The sequence below is a fragment of the Protopterus annectens genome, chromosome 2.part1 (assembly GCF_019279795.1).
Source record: "Protopterus annectens isolate FY-2018-M chromosome 2.part1, PAN1.0, whole genome shotgun sequence".
In the NCBI taxonomy this organism is placed as follows: Eukaryota; Metazoa; Chordata; order Ceratodontiformes; family Protopteridae; genus Protopterus; species Protopterus annectens.
This window is the reverse complement of record NC_056729.1, coordinates 1,388,198,073-1,388,216,795: the sequence shown is the minus strand read 5'-3', so window position 1 is coordinate 1,388,216,795 and position 18,723 is coordinate 1,388,198,073. Positions and strand designations below refer to the sequence as shown.

Genomic DNA, 18,723 nt, shown 5'->3' with positions numbered 1-18,723 from the left:
ATTACAAGATTATTACGCAAAAAAATAAAAGAAAGAAAGAAAATAAAACAGTAACACCCCCGACAATTTTATCAGTTTAGCAGTAAAATTAAAACAACTGCCTTAAGAAAGAAAGAAAAGTAAAGTGGAAAAACGCTTATGGTGATAGCACTACAAAAAGGAATATGTCAACCAGCCTGTATGATGTGTTATAGAGGGCGCAATTAACGGTAGCTGATCTTCTCAAGTACAGTTCCGCATACCCAGAGCACTGCTTTTACCTTCGTGACATCACTGCACGAAAGAGACGTGGCAGAGAAGCGCCTTAAAGCGATAGTACATAGGAAAGGTTTGACCGTTGCATTTTAGCTAGCAGCTCTTGGAGGGTAGGGGATCCCTTATCTTCATTACTCTACGGCTTTCGTAGCCCCCAAAATAAATTCTCTACGTGATCAAAAGGATTTGTTGAGACCATGTCATCGGGAATTAACAATAACTCACCTGGGAAGTGGGAGGTAGTTAAGAAAAATAAGAAGCCCGGTGGTGGACCTGGGAAAAGTAGCAAGTCGGGACCTTCGCCTGCAGCAGGAGGTAGTCGGAAGGCGCTAAGTGAATCCAATATGCCTAAGGTGGAAACGGCTCGTAAGTGAAAGAAATTCACGTTTTGTGTTATTATGCAGTTGCGTTCTTAGGTCTTTTATTGGGGAACTTCTTTTGGTCTATACGTATACATACTTGCCATGCCATAGTAGGGGGTTTACTATCCAAGACTTCTAAAGGGTCAAGTATTGCTGTCTAACTTTGAAACTTGCATTTTGAGGTTGGACTATTGCTAGGTAAGTTAGATTAAGCAGAATAACGAGTGGCTTGTTTTCAAGCTCCCACATATGAGTTAATTGGTCTAGTTAGAGTTCTACAGTAGGACTGATAGAGGAATGTTTAGGGATCCATATGTAGGCAGGATGTAATTTGCATGCTTGTGTAAGGAGAGTATTGTCTGGACGTATGGCCCACGTATACGTTTATGTGTGTTTCTCAAAATTTTAAATTGGCAATACGTGCCAGTTGGGTGAGAAAAAAATGGCCGCTTTTCACTTTGAGCCATTTGTTGTGGCAATATTTTAAACATTCGATGTTGTTAGCGAAACATATTTTTAAATGTAATCAGGATATTTGGAAATGAAATTGTGCAGGCAGTCTTTCCTATAGCTGGTGTGCTTCAGCAGCGATATGTAGTGTATGAAAGGGGACTGACTTTAGCATTGGTGGTACAACCACCATACTGCACTACACTACACACTACCAAACTTCGAGAAATATTTAGGATCGGAGCACAAGCTGTCGGAAAACACACGTTGCCCTTTCTCTCTGTAAATGTACAAGTAAAACTGAGCTAAATATTTATAATTCTGTGGGTTACTGGCACAAGATAGTGCATTCCCCTCTTGATTCATCTCCCCTTTAAAGTCTTCACGTTGCTTACATTAAACGGACACTGTTCTGACGTATGAAAGGACGGCCCCCTCCTGAGTCATTCTGTTGTTTTTGTTCAAGTTTCTCTTCAAAGTCTAAATGTAGAACTTGCAAGTAAAATGTGATGTGCACGTTCAGTAAAGCTTCCGGTACCTTTTGTACATGTGTCTTCATTTTCATGTAATTGGAATTATTTTAAGTGTGTGAACGCACAACGAAAATAAAGTAATGGCAGCTGAAAACATAGTAGGCAGATTAAAACTTAGACATATTCACACCGAGTGAATTTTAACGATTTTACCTTTTGAACTCGTCTGTTAAGCTTTGACAATTAGTGAAGAGTGCGAAAATCTAGTGATAGTGTACGGGTAACTCGCTGTAAGCTAGGTAAAGATTTGATTTCAGACGGTCTTATACTGCACTACTCAGAATGTTTTGTAAGTGTGCAACAGTGTTAGGGTTGCCACCTTTTCAAATGCCCAAAGTGGGACGACACTTTTTGTAGAAGTGTGAAATTTTGCAGTGCAAAACATACCCACGGCCAGTGTACTTCACTTTTTTTTGCCAAAATAAAAACGTATTTGTGTAGTATTTCAGTTGCTTATACTATTTCTTACAGCATTTGGGTGTTTCAAATGCAAAATAACTGAGTTATTCAACTATTAAAAAAACTTGGGAAATGTTTTTTGGTCATAAAATGTCAGGACAGTTGCCTTTTTTTTTTTTCAGCAGAACACAATTGCCCAAAGAGAGACTGTCCTTCGCAAAGAGGCACAGGTGGTAACCCACAGTGGATTTGATAAAGGGCATTTGCAACTGTTTTCTTTCTCCGTGCACCAGATGAACCGTCAGCAGTGTTTTTTTTTTTTTTTTTTTTTGAAAACGTCTGTATTGAATTTTCAATAAAAGAACTAAATTCAAAAGATGTTCAAGTATATTCAATACAAAAGTTAAACAATTTATAACAAAGGAACATAACTATTTACAATGACGTTCACATGTATATTAGATTTTAATAAATATGTTCTTCACAATATTTTTCTAGCAAATCAAATAATTTTTTCCACATACTGATTTTGTTTGTTTTTAGTAGTTCTTGACTTGGTCAGTAGTTCTAGATTGCAGACTTCAGTGAGAAGCATTTTAAATTCTCGAAATGATGCAGCAGTGTATCAACGTTGCTTACATTATTTTTATTTGAACATGCACAAAGTTTATCTGCACAACATTTAAGTAATATAGCAATAACCCACTCCTGGGTGTGGGTAATGCGGGATTTACCCACGGTTGGCGTGGTTTGGTCCTGAGGGCGAAGCCCGAGGGACCAAACAAAGACAACTGGGTAAATCCCGCATTACCTACACCCAGGCGTGGGTTATTGCTATTATACTATGACATTATTTAAGAAAAGAAATAATTACTTTTCTTAAATAATGGCATTGTATAATGCCTCTTTGCTGCCCTTCCGCAGCTGTCTGGTATCCGCGGCAGTTCTGATGTACTGCGCATGCCTACGCAGTACATCAGAGCTGTGGCCAAAAGCAACGGAGAAAGCAAGATCTCCGTTGCTTTTACTGTTCGCTATGTTAAATGGGTTTAACATAGAGAGACAGCTTTAAAATAAGCAACGGGTCCGTTGCTTATTTTAAAGCTGTCTCGCTATGTTAAACCCATTTAACATAGCGAGACAGGTTTAAAAAAAAAGCAATGGAGAAAGCAAGATCTCCGTTGCTTTTTACACACTGTGTCGCTATGTTAAAGGAGTTTAACCTAGCGAGACAGCTTTAAAAAAAACAATGGAGATCTCCGTTGCTTTTTTTAAACCTGTGTCGCTATGTTAAACTCTTTTAACATAGCGAGACAGTGTTTTAAAAGAGACTTATACTAATGGAAAAAGTCCGGGCGACCGGACCTTTTTCCATTAGTATAAGTCTATTTACAGCGTGCACGTTTTGGAATATTAATGGGGGGTCATGGTATAATACAAATGTTTTCTTTTGTATGAATGTAATATAAGCAAAGCCACTGCATTCTAAGTGTTACAGTTGTCACACATGAATGCTGCTACACTACCCTAAAAAGCTGAGTGCTCATCTGGTGCATCCAAATTGAAGACTTATTTTTCACACTTCTTCACATTTTGGAGTAATTGTGAAGATATTTTGGCAATATTGTACTTGAGGGCCTCACCAGATGCGCAGTGGCAAGCCCCGCCCAAACCCCGTGCTGTTTCGTAATTGGGCACTAATGAATATGTATTCCCTTGAAGAATCCTAACACACTGTCCGGCTTAGTACGTGTCTTGTGTTGTCTTCGAGAACAATTGTTTGTTATTTTAATATAAACAAAGAAATGCTTATTTATTAAATAAAAGACATATTTCAGAAACTTCGTTTTGTTCCTACATCTGGCTGTCTGCAAAGTATATTTTCTTTTAAATTAAATGGTAAACTACATGGTCACTTTTTAGCTAATGATTTAATCGGGAGATGCATTTCTTTTGTTCAAAATAAAGTATATAAGCTCACTTCTTATTCTTGTCATGACCTAGGGTTACCACCAGTTTTCCTTTAGGCTGGGCAGTCCCTTATTTGGGCAGGTGTGTCCTTGTCGGGGAGGGGGATATGAAAATGGCAAGTGTCCTTTTTTTCTAAGTTCCCTTTATTAGTCGCCTAAAGCTATTTTTGTATTTGAATTGCTTACCAACCAACTAAAATTCTAAACGGAGTGGGCTTTTATTTTAGCAAAAAAGCTATTATTTTTGTACCCGGAACACTTCAAAATGTAATAGGAACTAACATTCTTCGAGTGTGCTTTTATTTTTAGCCAAAAAAGTCCCATTTGTTTGCATTGTTTGAATGCCTTGTCAATCATGGCTCATTACATATGCAGACCTGGTCATCAATCAATTGCAGACGATGAATTTACTTGTATTCCTTTGAAACTGTTTATATCGCGGGAATGGGTAAACTTCAGCTGTATTATACAGATGTAATAAAAGGATACATGGTCTACATTACTCCTAATAGTGCAACTATTACTCTTTTCCGTATGGGTGTGTTTCAGTGTTTTTCTTTGTGTTGGCAAGGCAAGCGTTCTACTTGTTGCACCACTGACAGTGGTCAGGCTGAAGTCCAAACTAGTTTTGTGCGATGATCTAGAAAAACTGCAGACTAAAAGTCCTATAGTAATCTGTCACACTAAACCTTTCCAAAGTCAGAAAGATGTACTTGAGCTTCTCCTCCATTGTAGGAAAAATTTTTTGAACCTCCCGCCAAAAAGAATATATTGTCCCAAAACGAAGTGTTCTCCGAAAAAATACACATTCTTCTACTATTAATCTGCAACATATACTGTGGACTATTATTTTTCTTATTTGGGTTGGTCCCACATTAAAAAAAATAGTAGTGAAATAATTAACATTCTAAGTACGTAAAAAAACTAGCAATCACTCGACCAGTAACCACGTCTCCCCAAGACAATCAGGACAGCTGATCCAAGGAAAAATAGCCTTTAATGTTCACCAACACAGGATTGTTTGTGAATTTCTGCTATTACTGTGTTGGTGAACATTAAAGGCTATTTTTTCCTTGGATCTGCTATCCTGATTGTCTTGGGGAGACATGTTAACATTCTAAGTACACAGAATTTTTAAGAGTTGCCTGGGTCTTGTATACTGGCTGCGGTTGTATTTTTTATTGGCTTCCACACTAGTAAAAAGCAACCAGACAAATCATTACCTCTTTATTCCTGCTAATAGTCTATTAAAAGAAGACTGTGGCTCATGTCCTCCACTCTTCTTGAAGTTTTGAATGTTTTCATATTATGCATGTATAATGTGTCACCAAAGGAATTGTTGGTTAGTATCCAGTAGAGTGTGCTACATTTCCTGTAGATTTGTTAGTTATTTTGGAACTCGTGAAAAATCAAGAAAGTTAATTGAAATTAGTTATATGGCATAATTTTGTAATAGCACAGTCTGTATTGGAATCACCTGTTTTAGTTTGGATATATAGTCCAGGCAAGGATGTTTCTTGTGCATATTTTCTATGACTTTTAAGGAGTGATTTGCTATAGCTTGTGTAGGTCTATGTTTGTAGTAAGTAGTGTCTTTTTGTCAAATTTTGGACTAATAGTACTGTAGACCTTTGTTCCAAAGGCAAAAGGAAAGTGGATAAAAAGCATCCATAATGAATGGAGATAAAACAAGAACAGACAGCAATTTATATAAGTAAGAGAACAGGCTGTATAGCATGTGCCTTAGCATGGATAACCTTAATTTTACTTTAGGTAATGCTTGTGGGTGCATCTGTCAATTTTGGACATTTGATATCAAGAAGGTTAAACTTCATTATTTGAAGATGTGTGCATAGTTTTGTGTATTTCTTTTAAATGAATATGTTATCAAGGTGTTCTCAGGATTTTTTTTTTTGGTACATGCGCATTATCGCAACCAGGTTTTTGCGCTAATGCAGGTTGCTTCCCGATGAATAAAGTGGTGCCGATTTAATCTATTAAAAGGCATTGAAACAGTGTTTTCTTTAAACTGTTTTGATTTGTTTAGGCAGTTTTATGAGTTTGACAACTGAAAAGGTAGATAATGCAATGTAGGTTTACCTTTTACCGCCACCCGTCATGCTGTTTAAGAATTGCAGACGATGAATTTACTTGTATTCCTTTGAAACTGTTTATATCGCGGGAATGGGTAAACTTCAGCTGTATTATACAAATGTAATAAAAGGATACATGGTCTACATTACTCCTAATAAACAGTGCAACTATTACTCTTTTCCGTATGGGTGTGTTTCATAGTGTTTTTCTGTGTGGTGAGTGGAGTTCATTGTGTTACTGTAGGAGACTATGTGACTTAGAAATCACTGGCTTGCTACTACTGCGGGCACATAGATTTCCTCCATGTGGTTTTAAGTCTACTTGCAGTACACAAGCAGGAATGTAAATAATGATTTTGCATTTATTTCGGAATTTTTTTTTGTATATTTTTCTGCAAATGCTGTGAATGAAATGCACAGCCAGCTTAAAAGATGTTGTTTGGACTAAAAAAAAAAAAAGAGCAATAATCCACATGTGGCAGACTTCCACACTCCCAGCCGTGAATTCCCAACAGTATGTACGGCTGTTATTTGACAGCACTGGCTGACCAAGAACGTTCATTGGGCAGCCTTGCAATAAAGCGACATGCTTCTACTGCCAGTAACGAAGAAACAACTGTGTACTTTGTGTTGATAGGCCTCCGAAAACCTGTTTTGTTAAAGAAAACACTATGTTGCATTTCAAGCAAATTGAAGAACATAATCGGTGATCAGGAAGCAACCTGCATTAGCGCAAAAATAAGGTTGCGATAATACGTAAGTACCTTTTTATTTATTTTTTTTTGTGGGGGTTCATGTGTATAATGCGACATGGGTTTAAATTGAGGTGACAAGAAACAACTGTATAAAAGATCAACGTGCCAATCAGTAGTGAATGCATGTAACACAAAAGCTGGGAAGACATTTTAAAAAGCTGTCATAGAATAGATGGAGATAATACCGTTAAGTAATGGCTATTGCTGTCCATGTTAGTTTGGAGCATTAATGGCCTCACAGGTATAGACAAAAAGGGAAGTAGTGTGGAATTTATATTAAGGAATGCGGTGTACAAATAGCACTGCTACAAGATGCATATTTGGAAATAAATGAGCATGTGAATGTGATAAAAGGATTTCGGGATAGATATTCAGCAGAAGCAGGGAGAGCTATAGAAGTAAACTAGACATCATTTGGTAGAAGCACGGGCTGCACCATGCATCTTAGCATGGATAATATTTCTTTTAAGTCTGAGTGTGGCTGTCAGTTTGAGAGATTTGTTCCTATTAGGAGGGTTTTGTTCTTTCGGCTTTTCCCGGTTAGGGGTCGCCATTTTTACGGTGCCGAGGTGCCAGCCTGACGCCCGTCCTTCAACAAAGGCACGCCCATTCACGCATGTCTTTTAAACGCCACTCTTAAAACTACAATATTTGAAGATGTACATAGTTTTGCGTGTTAGAATTAAGTTAATAGGTTTCAGGGAGATATTGGAGTGTGTTTTTAGGGCTTTCAATAAAACAAAGTTTTGTAAGATCTGGCATAGACTGAAATTGATATGACAAGAAACAACTGTATAAAACTTCAACCTGCCAAACTGTTTATGCATGTAACACAAAAGCTGGAACTAGACATTTTAACAAAAAAGTTCTTACACGTAAAAGGTGGGAATAGTAATGTTTTAATACAATGATGCTTTCTGTAATGTCTATAAATATCAATGGTCTTGCAGATAAATACAAAGAGTACTGGTAGGCAAAACTTAAACTCACCACGACTGTTATCAGTAAAAAAAAGAAAGACTGTATTTTAACAAAGGTAAGCGCTTTCGCGTATCTCCTGATACGCTTCTTCAGACCATGTATACAGTGAATGAACTTTCAGAGAATATGTAGTGAAGATAAATTCAAATTATTCAATTAATTTAACAGTAAAACAATCAACCTTTAAAAGGGAAACGCTTCAAACAACATGACTATGCATGCTAAAAGCTTCATCTGAGCAACACAATAGGTAGTGCAGAACTTTTTCTATTTATAACAAATTTTTTTATAATTTAAAATTTGAATAAAAGCATTAATAAAAGTATGTAAGAAATCTCACTGCTTCAAATTAAGGCATATGAAAACTCATATAAAATATGCCTGTGAAATCTTAAATGCACGTTAATATACAAACTAAACAGTGCAAAGTTCTACAGAATTCATAGGTTAAAGTCCCTGGATAAAAAACTTTAATATTTATGCATAATATTCAAACTATTCTATGAAAAATCTTACTTTTAAACTATATTGCTATTTATAGAAACAAAATAATATATATGTATAGGATTTAAGAAACATTTTCTAATTATGGGGCTTTGTCTGCAAGAAAAATGTAATACTGTAAATCCATGTTAAAATCAGGTTCCATGTTATAAATATATATAAATATATATAACAATTAGATAAATAATTAAATAAATAGAAATATATATATATATATATATATATGTAAATATGGAAAAATAAATATACAACTATTCATCTGCGTGTATTCAAGAAAGATCTTAATGAGACATAAGCATTGAGTCCAGGGGGATAGTGACCTTTTAACCTAAGGATCCATTTCAGTTCCTTCAACTCTAATAAATTCATATAATCACCACCTCTAATGTTCGGTTCTACTATTTGTAATACTCTAAACACAAAGGTATGACCAGGGAAAAGTTGGATATGCTTTGCTAGAGCATTAAGCTCATTTTTATTTTTGATGTCATATTGATGGTTATAAATGCGATTTTTCAACTTCCTCTTTGTCAGGCCTACGTAGAACACTGAACATTGTTCACAGGTGGCCAAATATATTATGCCTGTGGTATCACAGGTAGCCTGGAATCTAGGTACAAATGTATAGGAAAGATCTGGATGTATGAATTCTTGTTTTTTAGTTAGGTACTTACAATGATTACAAGGAAACGTACCAAAATTATTCCTTAAATGTACTATATCAAGTCTTCCATTATTTGCCTTGTCACATAAAAGTCTTTTTAAATTCTTGTTGTTTCTATAGATAAAGTGAGGGTTCTTACCTACTAAATTCAAAGTACGGTCATCTATTAATAAAACTTTCCAGTTATTGGCAATAATTTTCTTAATATTTACACTATCATTGGTGTAAGTAGTCACAAAACTCACCCTCAGATTTGTACTTTTTTTTATTTCCATTTGCATGGGGAAGAAAAAATGAATGTTTGTATCTAGTTGCAGTTCTAGGTGTTTCTGCTCTATCTAAAACTTGCCTTCTGATATTCTTTACTAACTCTTGATTCTTTACTAACTCTTGATCATAGCCTCTATCTAAAAATATTTTTTCCATTTTGTCAGCCTCTATTAATAAATCCATGTTGTCTTTACAAATCTTAGAGAGTCTAATAAACTGACTTTTAACTATCCCACTGAAAACATGACGTGGGTGCATGCTATCATAACGTAAAATTGTGTTTCTCCAACATAATTTTCTATACAATGTTGAAGTCAGTATACCATCTCTAATATCTAGAGAGACATCTAAAAAACATACCGAGTCAAAAGAAGTTACTGCTGTAAATTTGAGAAAATCTGTCGTGCTTTCAAGGTAATTTTTAAAAAGATAAAATTCTTCTGTGGAACCATCCCAAACAATTAAAATGTCATCTACAAAACGTTTATAAACTAAAACTTTGCTAAAATAAATACTTGTAAAAACATATTCCCTTTCCCAGTGATATAAGACTAGGTTTGCGTACGTATTCGCACAAGGGGTGCCCATGGCTACCCCAGATACTTGTAAGTATAGGTTGCCTTCAAATGAGAATACATTGTTATTTAAAACTAAATCTAAAAGATGACATATTAAAATTTCCTGATTCCGGTCTACAGAAGGAAAGACTTGGAGTACTTCTCTTATTGCTTGTATCCCTTGATCATTAGGGATAGAAGTAAAAAGACTTTGAATGTCCATGGACACTAATAAATGTTTACCTTTCATAAGAGGTATCTCTAATGTATCTAAAGCTGATCATAGCTGATAAGTGTCTTTAAGGATACTCGGGACCACATTAACTAAAGGTCTAAGTGTGTCTTCTAAATATATACAGATATTTTCTGTGACCCACTTTTCACTAGACACAATTGGACGCAAAGGAGGGGGAAAGGTACCTTTATGAAGTTTTGGTAAACCCTTGATGATTGGAACAACTGGGCTATCATTAAGTAAAAACTCATAAAGACTAGATGATAACTGGCAACACATAAGTAGATCATATAAGTCGTCTTTGATAGCATTAATAATTTCTGAGAACTTTCTTTGATCTATCCTTAAATAAGTCGCATCATCATTTAACATGTCTAACATCAGGGTTTGATAATTCTCAGAATCAAACAGAGCAATACCACCACCCTTGTCTACTGGTCTCAATACAATAGAAGAATCATTAATCGGCTTGTTTAAAGACAGTCTAATATCTCTAGACATGTTGAAATATAAGCATTTTCTTTCACCGCTAAAGAAATATTGATATAAGTCTTGTTCGCACATTTTTATAAAAGATTCAACATGTGCTGGCAATGGAGGTGTATAAGAACTTTTCTTTTTGTGGAAATGCAAACCAGATACATTTTCAGTCTTATCTCTTGAAGCGTCTGTATAAAAATATAGCTTTAAAGCAACTGCTCGCCCAAACAGGCGTAAGTCAATAAGTATGTCTGATAAAACACTGCCCTGTGAAGGTACGAATGATAGTCCTTTGTTTAACAAGTCTTGATCATTTTTAGAAAGTACATACCTTGACATGTTAAAGAACAATGGTTCTAATGTTTTTGTCTCCTTCTCTGATACGACGCGTTTTCTCCCGAAAACTTTCGTTTCCTGGTCTCCCAACTGCCAAGACGTTCGCGCGTTGAAGCTTGCTTCCTTATCGGAAAGGGTAAAAAACGAGAACTATCCTGGACATTCTGTTTTGGTATGGCACCTAAGTTTCTTTGAACTTCAATAGCTCTGTCCGCTTCTTGATTCGGAAGTGGAGTTGAAGTCGCTGTTGCAGAGACTACCCTTGTTGGTATCTCTGACGGCGTGGTGAACGCTTCTTCTGTGGCATCCTGTATCAATGGCATAGGGGCTGAGCTCAAAGAACCAATAGAAACAGGGGCTGTGAGTGTTGAATCAAGAGGCGCCAAATTATGAATTTGGTTGGTAGCTGGTGAGTTAGAGTCAGTGCTCCTGGGCCATACGAAGACTCGCCCAGTAGAAAAATCTCTGAAGTCTCGCTGCAATTTCTTCAGCTTAATTTGTTGTAGTCTAGAGGCATAAGAACTTACTTGATTATAAATGTTATCAAGTTTCTTACAACAAAAATCTTCGCTGAATTTCTCCCTCAGTTCTTTAAGTATATTGACTTGAGATAACAGTTCATTTTCAAGAGGGGTAAAATAATCCATTAGTAATTGCATATATTTGAAACTGTCCGCTAATGATTAGCAGTTTACAGTTTACATGCTGGGGCTTGCGGCACACAACCAAACCGACAGCGCCATTTCGCGCACGCCGTCACACAGTAGGCGGCTTTAGAGAGAATGAATCGGGCAGCGTCTAACTGTGGTGGCGACAACTTCACCAGCACCACCACCGCAGTTAGTAATTGCATATATTTGAAACTGGCTTCAAGGTTAATCTCCTGCCATTTCTTCAGGAGAATAGGGTGAGAATCACCATATGAAGGCATGCATAATATACGCATGCCTCGTGGAACTAACTTAAAATGCAAACACGCTTCCATATGTTTGCGTTGCCACAAAAATCGCTGAAGTTTGTATAAGTCATTTTCAAGTATTTTCGTTTTTGTATTAAAAACTTCTAAGTTATCTATAGTGGCATTAGCAATAAGTCCAGAGCCAATAAAGGATTAGCTTTACAAACTGTAATAGCAGTCCATTGTTGTTCATTCAGCAGGTTCCTCGGTTCTGGGTTGTAATCCAGTTCCACATTCAAGTTTGCCATGTCGTGTGTAGATGCAGTTCCAATAAAGTTAAGGAGAAGGAACAAAAAGACGGACCAAGCTACTGAAGAGTTTTCAGTTAAAAATTATGCAAAGTACTGGTAGGCAAAACTTAAACTCACCACGACTGTTATCAGTAAAAAAAGAAAGACTTTATTTTAACAAAGGTAAGCGCTTTCGCGTATCTCCTGATACGCTTCTTCAGACCATGTATACAGTGAATGAACTTTCAGAGAATATATAGTGAAGATAAATTCAAATTATTCAATTAATTTAACAGTAAAACAATCAACCCTTAAAAGGGAAACGCTTCAAACAACATGACTATGCATGCTAAAAGCTTCATCTGAGCAACACAATAGGTAGTGCAGAACTTTTTCTATTTATAACAAATTTTTTTATAATTTAAAATTTGAATAAAAGCATTAATAAAAGTATGTAAGAAATCTCACTGCTTCAAATTAAGGCATATGAAAACTCATATAAAATATGCCTGTGAAATCTTAAATGCACGTTAATATACAAACTAAACAGTGCAAAGTTCTACAGAATTCATAGGTTAAAGTCCCTGGATAAAAAACTTTAATATTTATGCATAATATTCAAACTATTCTATGAAAAATCTTCTTATTTACTTTTAAACTATATTGCTGTTTATAGAAACAAAATAATATATATGTATAGGATTTAAGAAACATTTTCTAATTATGGGGCTTTGTCTGCAAGAAAAATGTAATACTGTAAATCCATGTTAAAATCAGTTAAAATCAGGTTCCATGTTATAAATATATATAACAATTAGATAAATAGAAATATATATATATATATATAAATAAGTGAATATGGAAAAATAAATATACAACTATTCATCTGCGTGTATTCAAGAAAGATCTTAATGAGACATAAGCATTGAGTCCAGGGGGATAGTGACCTTTTAACCTAAGGATCCATTTCAGTTCCTTCAACTCTAATAAATTCATATAATCACCACCTCTAATGTTCGGTTCTACTATTTGTAATACTCTAAACACAAAGGTATGACCAGGGAAAAGTTGGATATGCTTTGCTAGAGCATTAAGCTCATTTTTATTTTTGATGTCATATTGATGGTTATAAATGCGATTTTTCAACTTCCTCTTTGTCAGGCCTACGTAGAACACTGAACATTGTTCACAGGTGGCCAAATATATTATGCCTGTGGTATCACAGGTAGCCTGGAATCTAGGTACAAATGTATAGTAAAGATACATAGATAAATACAAAGAGTGGTGAACTATATTAAAAAATGTAGAGTGCAAATAGCTGTGCTACAGGAGACATGCTTGAAAAGAAATGAACATGCAAATGTGATAGAGGTTTTCAGGATGGTTATCCGGCAGAATACCTGGGACAAAGGAAAAGAGGAGTAACTTGTATTAATTGCAAGAGGAGCTTCAATAGTGATAGAAGGGGATAAAAAAAGATAATGGGAGATTGTAGTACTAAAGGGATACTGGCAAGGGAGGAGAATTACATTGGCATGTATGACTATTCCACCTAAAACTGATATAATGGAGCTTAAGAAAATTCTGAGAGAAATATTCAGCTTTCAGAAAGGAACATTATTATAGATGAAGACTGGGATTTGATTTGCAGCAATGAAGATGTGTCTGGGGGGCTCAGAAGGGAAAGTATAACAAAGAAAGATTTTTTGATGAAATTCGTGAAAATATCTGGCATGGAAGATGTGAATTCAGTATTAGGAGTTCCCAAGATACAAAAACTGGGCTAGGCTGGACAGAATTTACATTTCATAGGAAAGTGTGCATTTAATTGAAGGTCTTTATACACACCCAGTAACTATTTCAGCTCATGCACCAATAATGACTAAAATAAAAACACAGGGTAATGAAATAAAATTGAGACACTGGTGCTTTCCCACCTATCTGCTCAAAAGAGAGGAGTGTAAGGAATGGATAGTAAAAAGTATTCAGGCGCTGTTGGAGAAGGCAAACAAAAAAAAATATATAAGTACAGCTAGGAAGTGGGGTAAAATTTGAAGTGGAGTTGTAAAAATAGGGTGGAAATAAAAGAAAGGGAGAAATGGTTAAGAAGTAACAAGAGTTGTTTAAAGGGACTGACAAGCTAAACTATTGCAGAATAGGATGAATTTCACAGAAAGAAGAGCAACTGTAGAATACTCAACAGAAAATAAGGGATTACCTTGATTAATATGCATGAATTTAGAAAGACTGACCGCTGTTAAGCAACTGTTTTTTTGATAATAACTCTAGAGCATAACATTTAGCTCAGTAACTCGGGCAACAGAAAGAAGAAAGGGCTGTTGCCAGGCTTAGGGAACCTATAACAAGGAAGGTAACAAGATCCTGTAGAGGTATTGGAAATATTTCGGAAATTCTGTGAAAAGTTTGTATAAAGCAGAGAAATATGGAAATCAAGAAAAGGTACAAATGGAAATGTTTATGGAAGAATATGTTGAAGTTAGTAATTGATAAGGCTCGGTTACTAACAAGGATAGGAGAAGATGAGATAATAACGACATATAATCAGTCTATAGGAAAGTTCCCAGGAATTGATGGTATTTCTGTGGAAGTTTGGAAGCTAGGAGGGGAAAAAATATTAAAGATCTGGAAAGGTGTGTTTTTTTTTTTTTTTTTTTTTAATCGGTATTTTAAGAGGAGTAGAAGTAATAACATCCTTGAAGTGAGTTGTGGTAGCTATAATACCTAAAGAGTGTAAGGATCCATCAGGTCCAGCTTCACACAGGCCTGTTTCAATACTAAACCATGATGATAAAGTGTCTGTAATGGCTAAAAGAATGGAAAATTAATGTCAAAATTGATAGATATGGATTAGTGTAGTTTTGTGGAGGGATGGCAAACAGTGATAACATTAACAGAACATTGATGATCCAGAGGAAAGCAGAATGTAAGAAAATACCACTGTTGTTGGGTCTTGATGCAGAGAAAGCATTTGACAGAGTAAGCTTGGACTTTGTGAACAGGACAATGGAAGCATTTGCATTCCCTGATAAAATTATAAGTTTGATTAGCAGGATGTAGGAGGGGATTCAAGGTGCAAAATGAAAGTGGGTGGGGTCCTCTCTGATGATTTCTGCTTGAGCAGAGGAACCTGGCAGGAGTGTCCTCTTTCCCCTTTATTTGCATTATATTTAGTACTATTGGCAACGAAAATAAGGGACTCCTAAATAATTGGTATGGTAGTCAAGAAAAACTGGCTGTATTTGCAGGTATTATTTTATATCTGATTAAACTAGAAAAGGACACTACAATGCTGTGGAACATTTTGAGATGGTTTCAGATCTTTTCGGTATACAAAATTAATGAAGATAAAGCAAAGGCAGTAGCTGTAAATTATGTGCCTGCACACAATTTTGTTCAGCAATATCCATATTTATGGGGACATGATGATAAAATTAAGTATTTAGGAGTATGAATTAAAATGATTCTGTTACAGTTAAGGGTATGTGTGGAAGAGACTAAAAAGATAAACTGAGAAATTGGAAGCTCTTTTATATGGATAGCAAGATACAAGCTGTTAAAATGTGTTTAGTCCCTTTAGTCTTGTACACAGGTCAGGCATATTTTTTATGAACTAGAGAAGTTGTGTATAGTAATAAAAAGCTGAAGGATTTCATCTGGGAGGGAAGACTGCAAAAGTCAAGTGGAATAACATGATTCTTCTCATAGAACAGGGCAGATTGGGATTACCCATTTTGAAGGGGTATTTCAGAGCTACACAGTGAAGGCTCTTATACATAGCACAAGCAGAAACGTGTAATTCAAGGTGGAAATGGGTGATGATGAAACAGGGTGAAACTTAAGAAGCAAGGCAAGACTGGGATTTTGGTTGCAGCTCTTTATGAATATTCAGTACGATCGTTAAGCTTTTTAAAGTAGCAGAAAATATTCTAAGAACCAAGCCAGTATGGGACCGGAGAAAGGAGATTCTGCAGATAGGGGTTACTGCAATTAAGGATGCAGACAATAAGCATGAGGGGGCTGGAATTGAGAAAACTGGCAAAGGAACCAAAGTATTGGGAGCAAATAACTAGAGAGGGAAAGGTAATAGAAAGGGAAGATGTCAAGAATTTATTTGGACTGAAGGTTAGAGATTGCCTTCCCTATCAAGGATTGATATGAGCATAGGCAAAGAGAGAGAAGTAGGGGAGGTCCTAAACAAAAGACCAGCACTGGTAAAGTTTGTAGTAGAGTCTAGAACAGAAGGATATAATATATAAGGGAATAATTTAGTAGAGCATATAAAATATTGCATGATAGCTATAAGAATCAGTTAGAGGAGGTTAGAAAGGATTGGGAAGAGAGATTAGATAAACAATTCACAATGAAACAATGGGGGATATATGTATGTGTCTCAAGTATGCAGCAAAGTCTAGAAGATTTAGGATTTTTGCTTGGAAATGTTTACATAGATATTTTTATACCCCAAGTAGACTCCAGAGAATTTTTCTTTGGGTAGGCAGCAAATGTTGGGAGTGTGATGGGGAAGGAAGGGGTAATTGGGAACATATTTTCTGGGAGTGTAATGAGTTGGCAGACTTTAGTCTGCAGGGAATCTTTAATCTGCCAGAGATACTGGGTGAGCAAGTCGGTGTAACTAGAGAAATGATTTTTTTCTGAGTTGTGATACAGAATTGAAATTACCTAGACCTAGTAAGGCACTGCTGAGTCAAAATGTGGTGGCTGCCAGAAAAGCAATTTATTACAAAACGGAAATCAAAATTTAAACCAACTGTACTAGAAGTGAATATAGTAACGGTGGTAAAACATCTGTAATTGATACCTTTAAAAAAGGGGTAGTAGCATATTGCATAGGAAAAATAGGAATTGTGGGAACAATAAATACAGGGGAGGAGTGAGGTTTAAAAGAAAGCTGGACTTGGAATGCGTTGTGTAATATTTGAATGACAGTGATTGGGTATATTGTAAGTGATGTATAATGTTTGCAACTAGGATTGTCAGTATGGTTTGTGATGTAAAATGCTTGCATCTTAGATTGTCAGTGTGGTTTGTTTTCATTTATATAAATATATGATCACGTATGTCATAAGTGATAATTTGATGTTTCTTGTTTTAAAAAAAAAAAAAGTCCGCATTTGTTTACGTTTCAGGGAAGTAGATGCCAAGAATGAGCAAACCCAGTACTGGGAGACTTCGCTAATGACTGACCTCTTGATGGAGGTGGCTTTACCTATTTTGATATCTTGCCTGCAGGTGATAAAAGGGTTTACCTAAATTTAGTGAGTTTGTCTGTAATGCCTGAGTGGGGTATTGCGTCAAAAGCATTGTCCAGGTTGAGGTAAGCTGTGCACACAGTCTTGCCTTTATTCGATGCTTTGGTGGCCCTCTCAAAGTTCACCAGATGTAATAGACATGATCTTCGTTTAAAAAAAGCCTTACTGTGATAGGTAACCTGCAAACACTGGACCCATGTCCTCCTTTATTATGTCCATGATTGTTCTTTCCATAGCCTTACGTATGAGACTGGTGAGACTTATTGGTCTGTAGTTACCCAAATCAGTGGTTGGACCTCCTTTTATGTAGGAGGTGCATTCCTTGGGCACAAAACCTGACTAAGGCTCCAGCTGAAAAGTGGTTTAAGTGGAGCAGCGAGGTAAAGTTTCATGCTATTTTATTAAACATCCCATGATGTTATCAGGTCCCGTCTTTGCAGTGTTTTCTGCTTTGCAAAGTGCATTGATGACCGGTTCCCTGGTAATGGTTTTGGGGGAGGGGGGTTGTGTTATATAGTATTTCTTTTGGACTATTGGCAGAGTGGGGGAGAATTTTGAGCTGAACCTGTCCGCTAAATGGTTGGCAGTGACCTCTGGTTCGGTGCGAGTTATGGCATCTACAATGAGTACTGTTCATTGTTGTGCATTTCCTCTCAGGTTACGGACGTAGCTTGTAGAAAGCTGTGTGGTTATCCAGCCGTTTTTTTTCTTTCCCTTCAAATTTGGCCTTTGAAGTATTAATTAACCCTCTTAGCTGCCTGTTTATATTGCTCTGGGGGCTTTTTAGTATGCATGTCTTTGTTCCTCCTACGCTTGGTCCAAGATTTTTTTCTTTTGTTGTATAACCGATTTAATACTATGATTCTGCCAGGGTGGCTTGTTTTTTGAGTTCGTCTTATTCTTAATACGTGTGGGCACAGCTAGCTGTATACAATTATCAATATAGTTGTACAGAGATTTTGTAAATAGCTCCGCATGTGCTGTGGTGTTTGTGTCTGAGGGGCTTGGAACTTAGCCAAGGTGTTGCTTAGTTAACCTTGGAATTGTTCTTAATTTTTAGGTTTTTGGCTTCACTGGATGCCGGGATTTAGTTTTTATTTAAAGTAATACTGCCTTGTAGTCGGATCTGATGAGTGAAGATCTTGCATTGGGTGAGGAACATCACCCCCCCCCCCACATGTTCATGAGAACAAGGTCAAGTATGTTTGTACCCCTGGTAGGAGAATGGACCAACTATTCCAGGATATTGGTGTTGACAAACATTGGGGAATCACTGGGCTTGTGCATTACAAGTGGTGTAGGATTCCTAATCTATAGAGGGGTAGTTGGGATCCCCATGAATATTGTTTTGGGTTGAATGGTGAGGGGCTGTAGTACATTGAGGTAGGTGGGATGTGTTT

The 18,723-nt window shown here is 36.4% G+C and overlaps 1 protein-coding gene across 1 annotated transcript in view; it reads left to right on the top strand.

The window, feature by feature from the left end:
* Nucleotides 1-303: 303 nt before the first annotated feature.
* Nucleotides 304-18,723, top strand: part of TMEM214 (transmembrane protein 214) — a gene marked incomplete in the record, with an annotated part of 1,377,439 nt that continues 1,359,019 nt past the window's right edge. Inside the window, 1 exon segment of the mRNA XM_044062865.1 lies at nt 304-621. Within this exon segment, the coding sequence (XP_043918800.1) occupies nt 453-621 (169 nt within the window).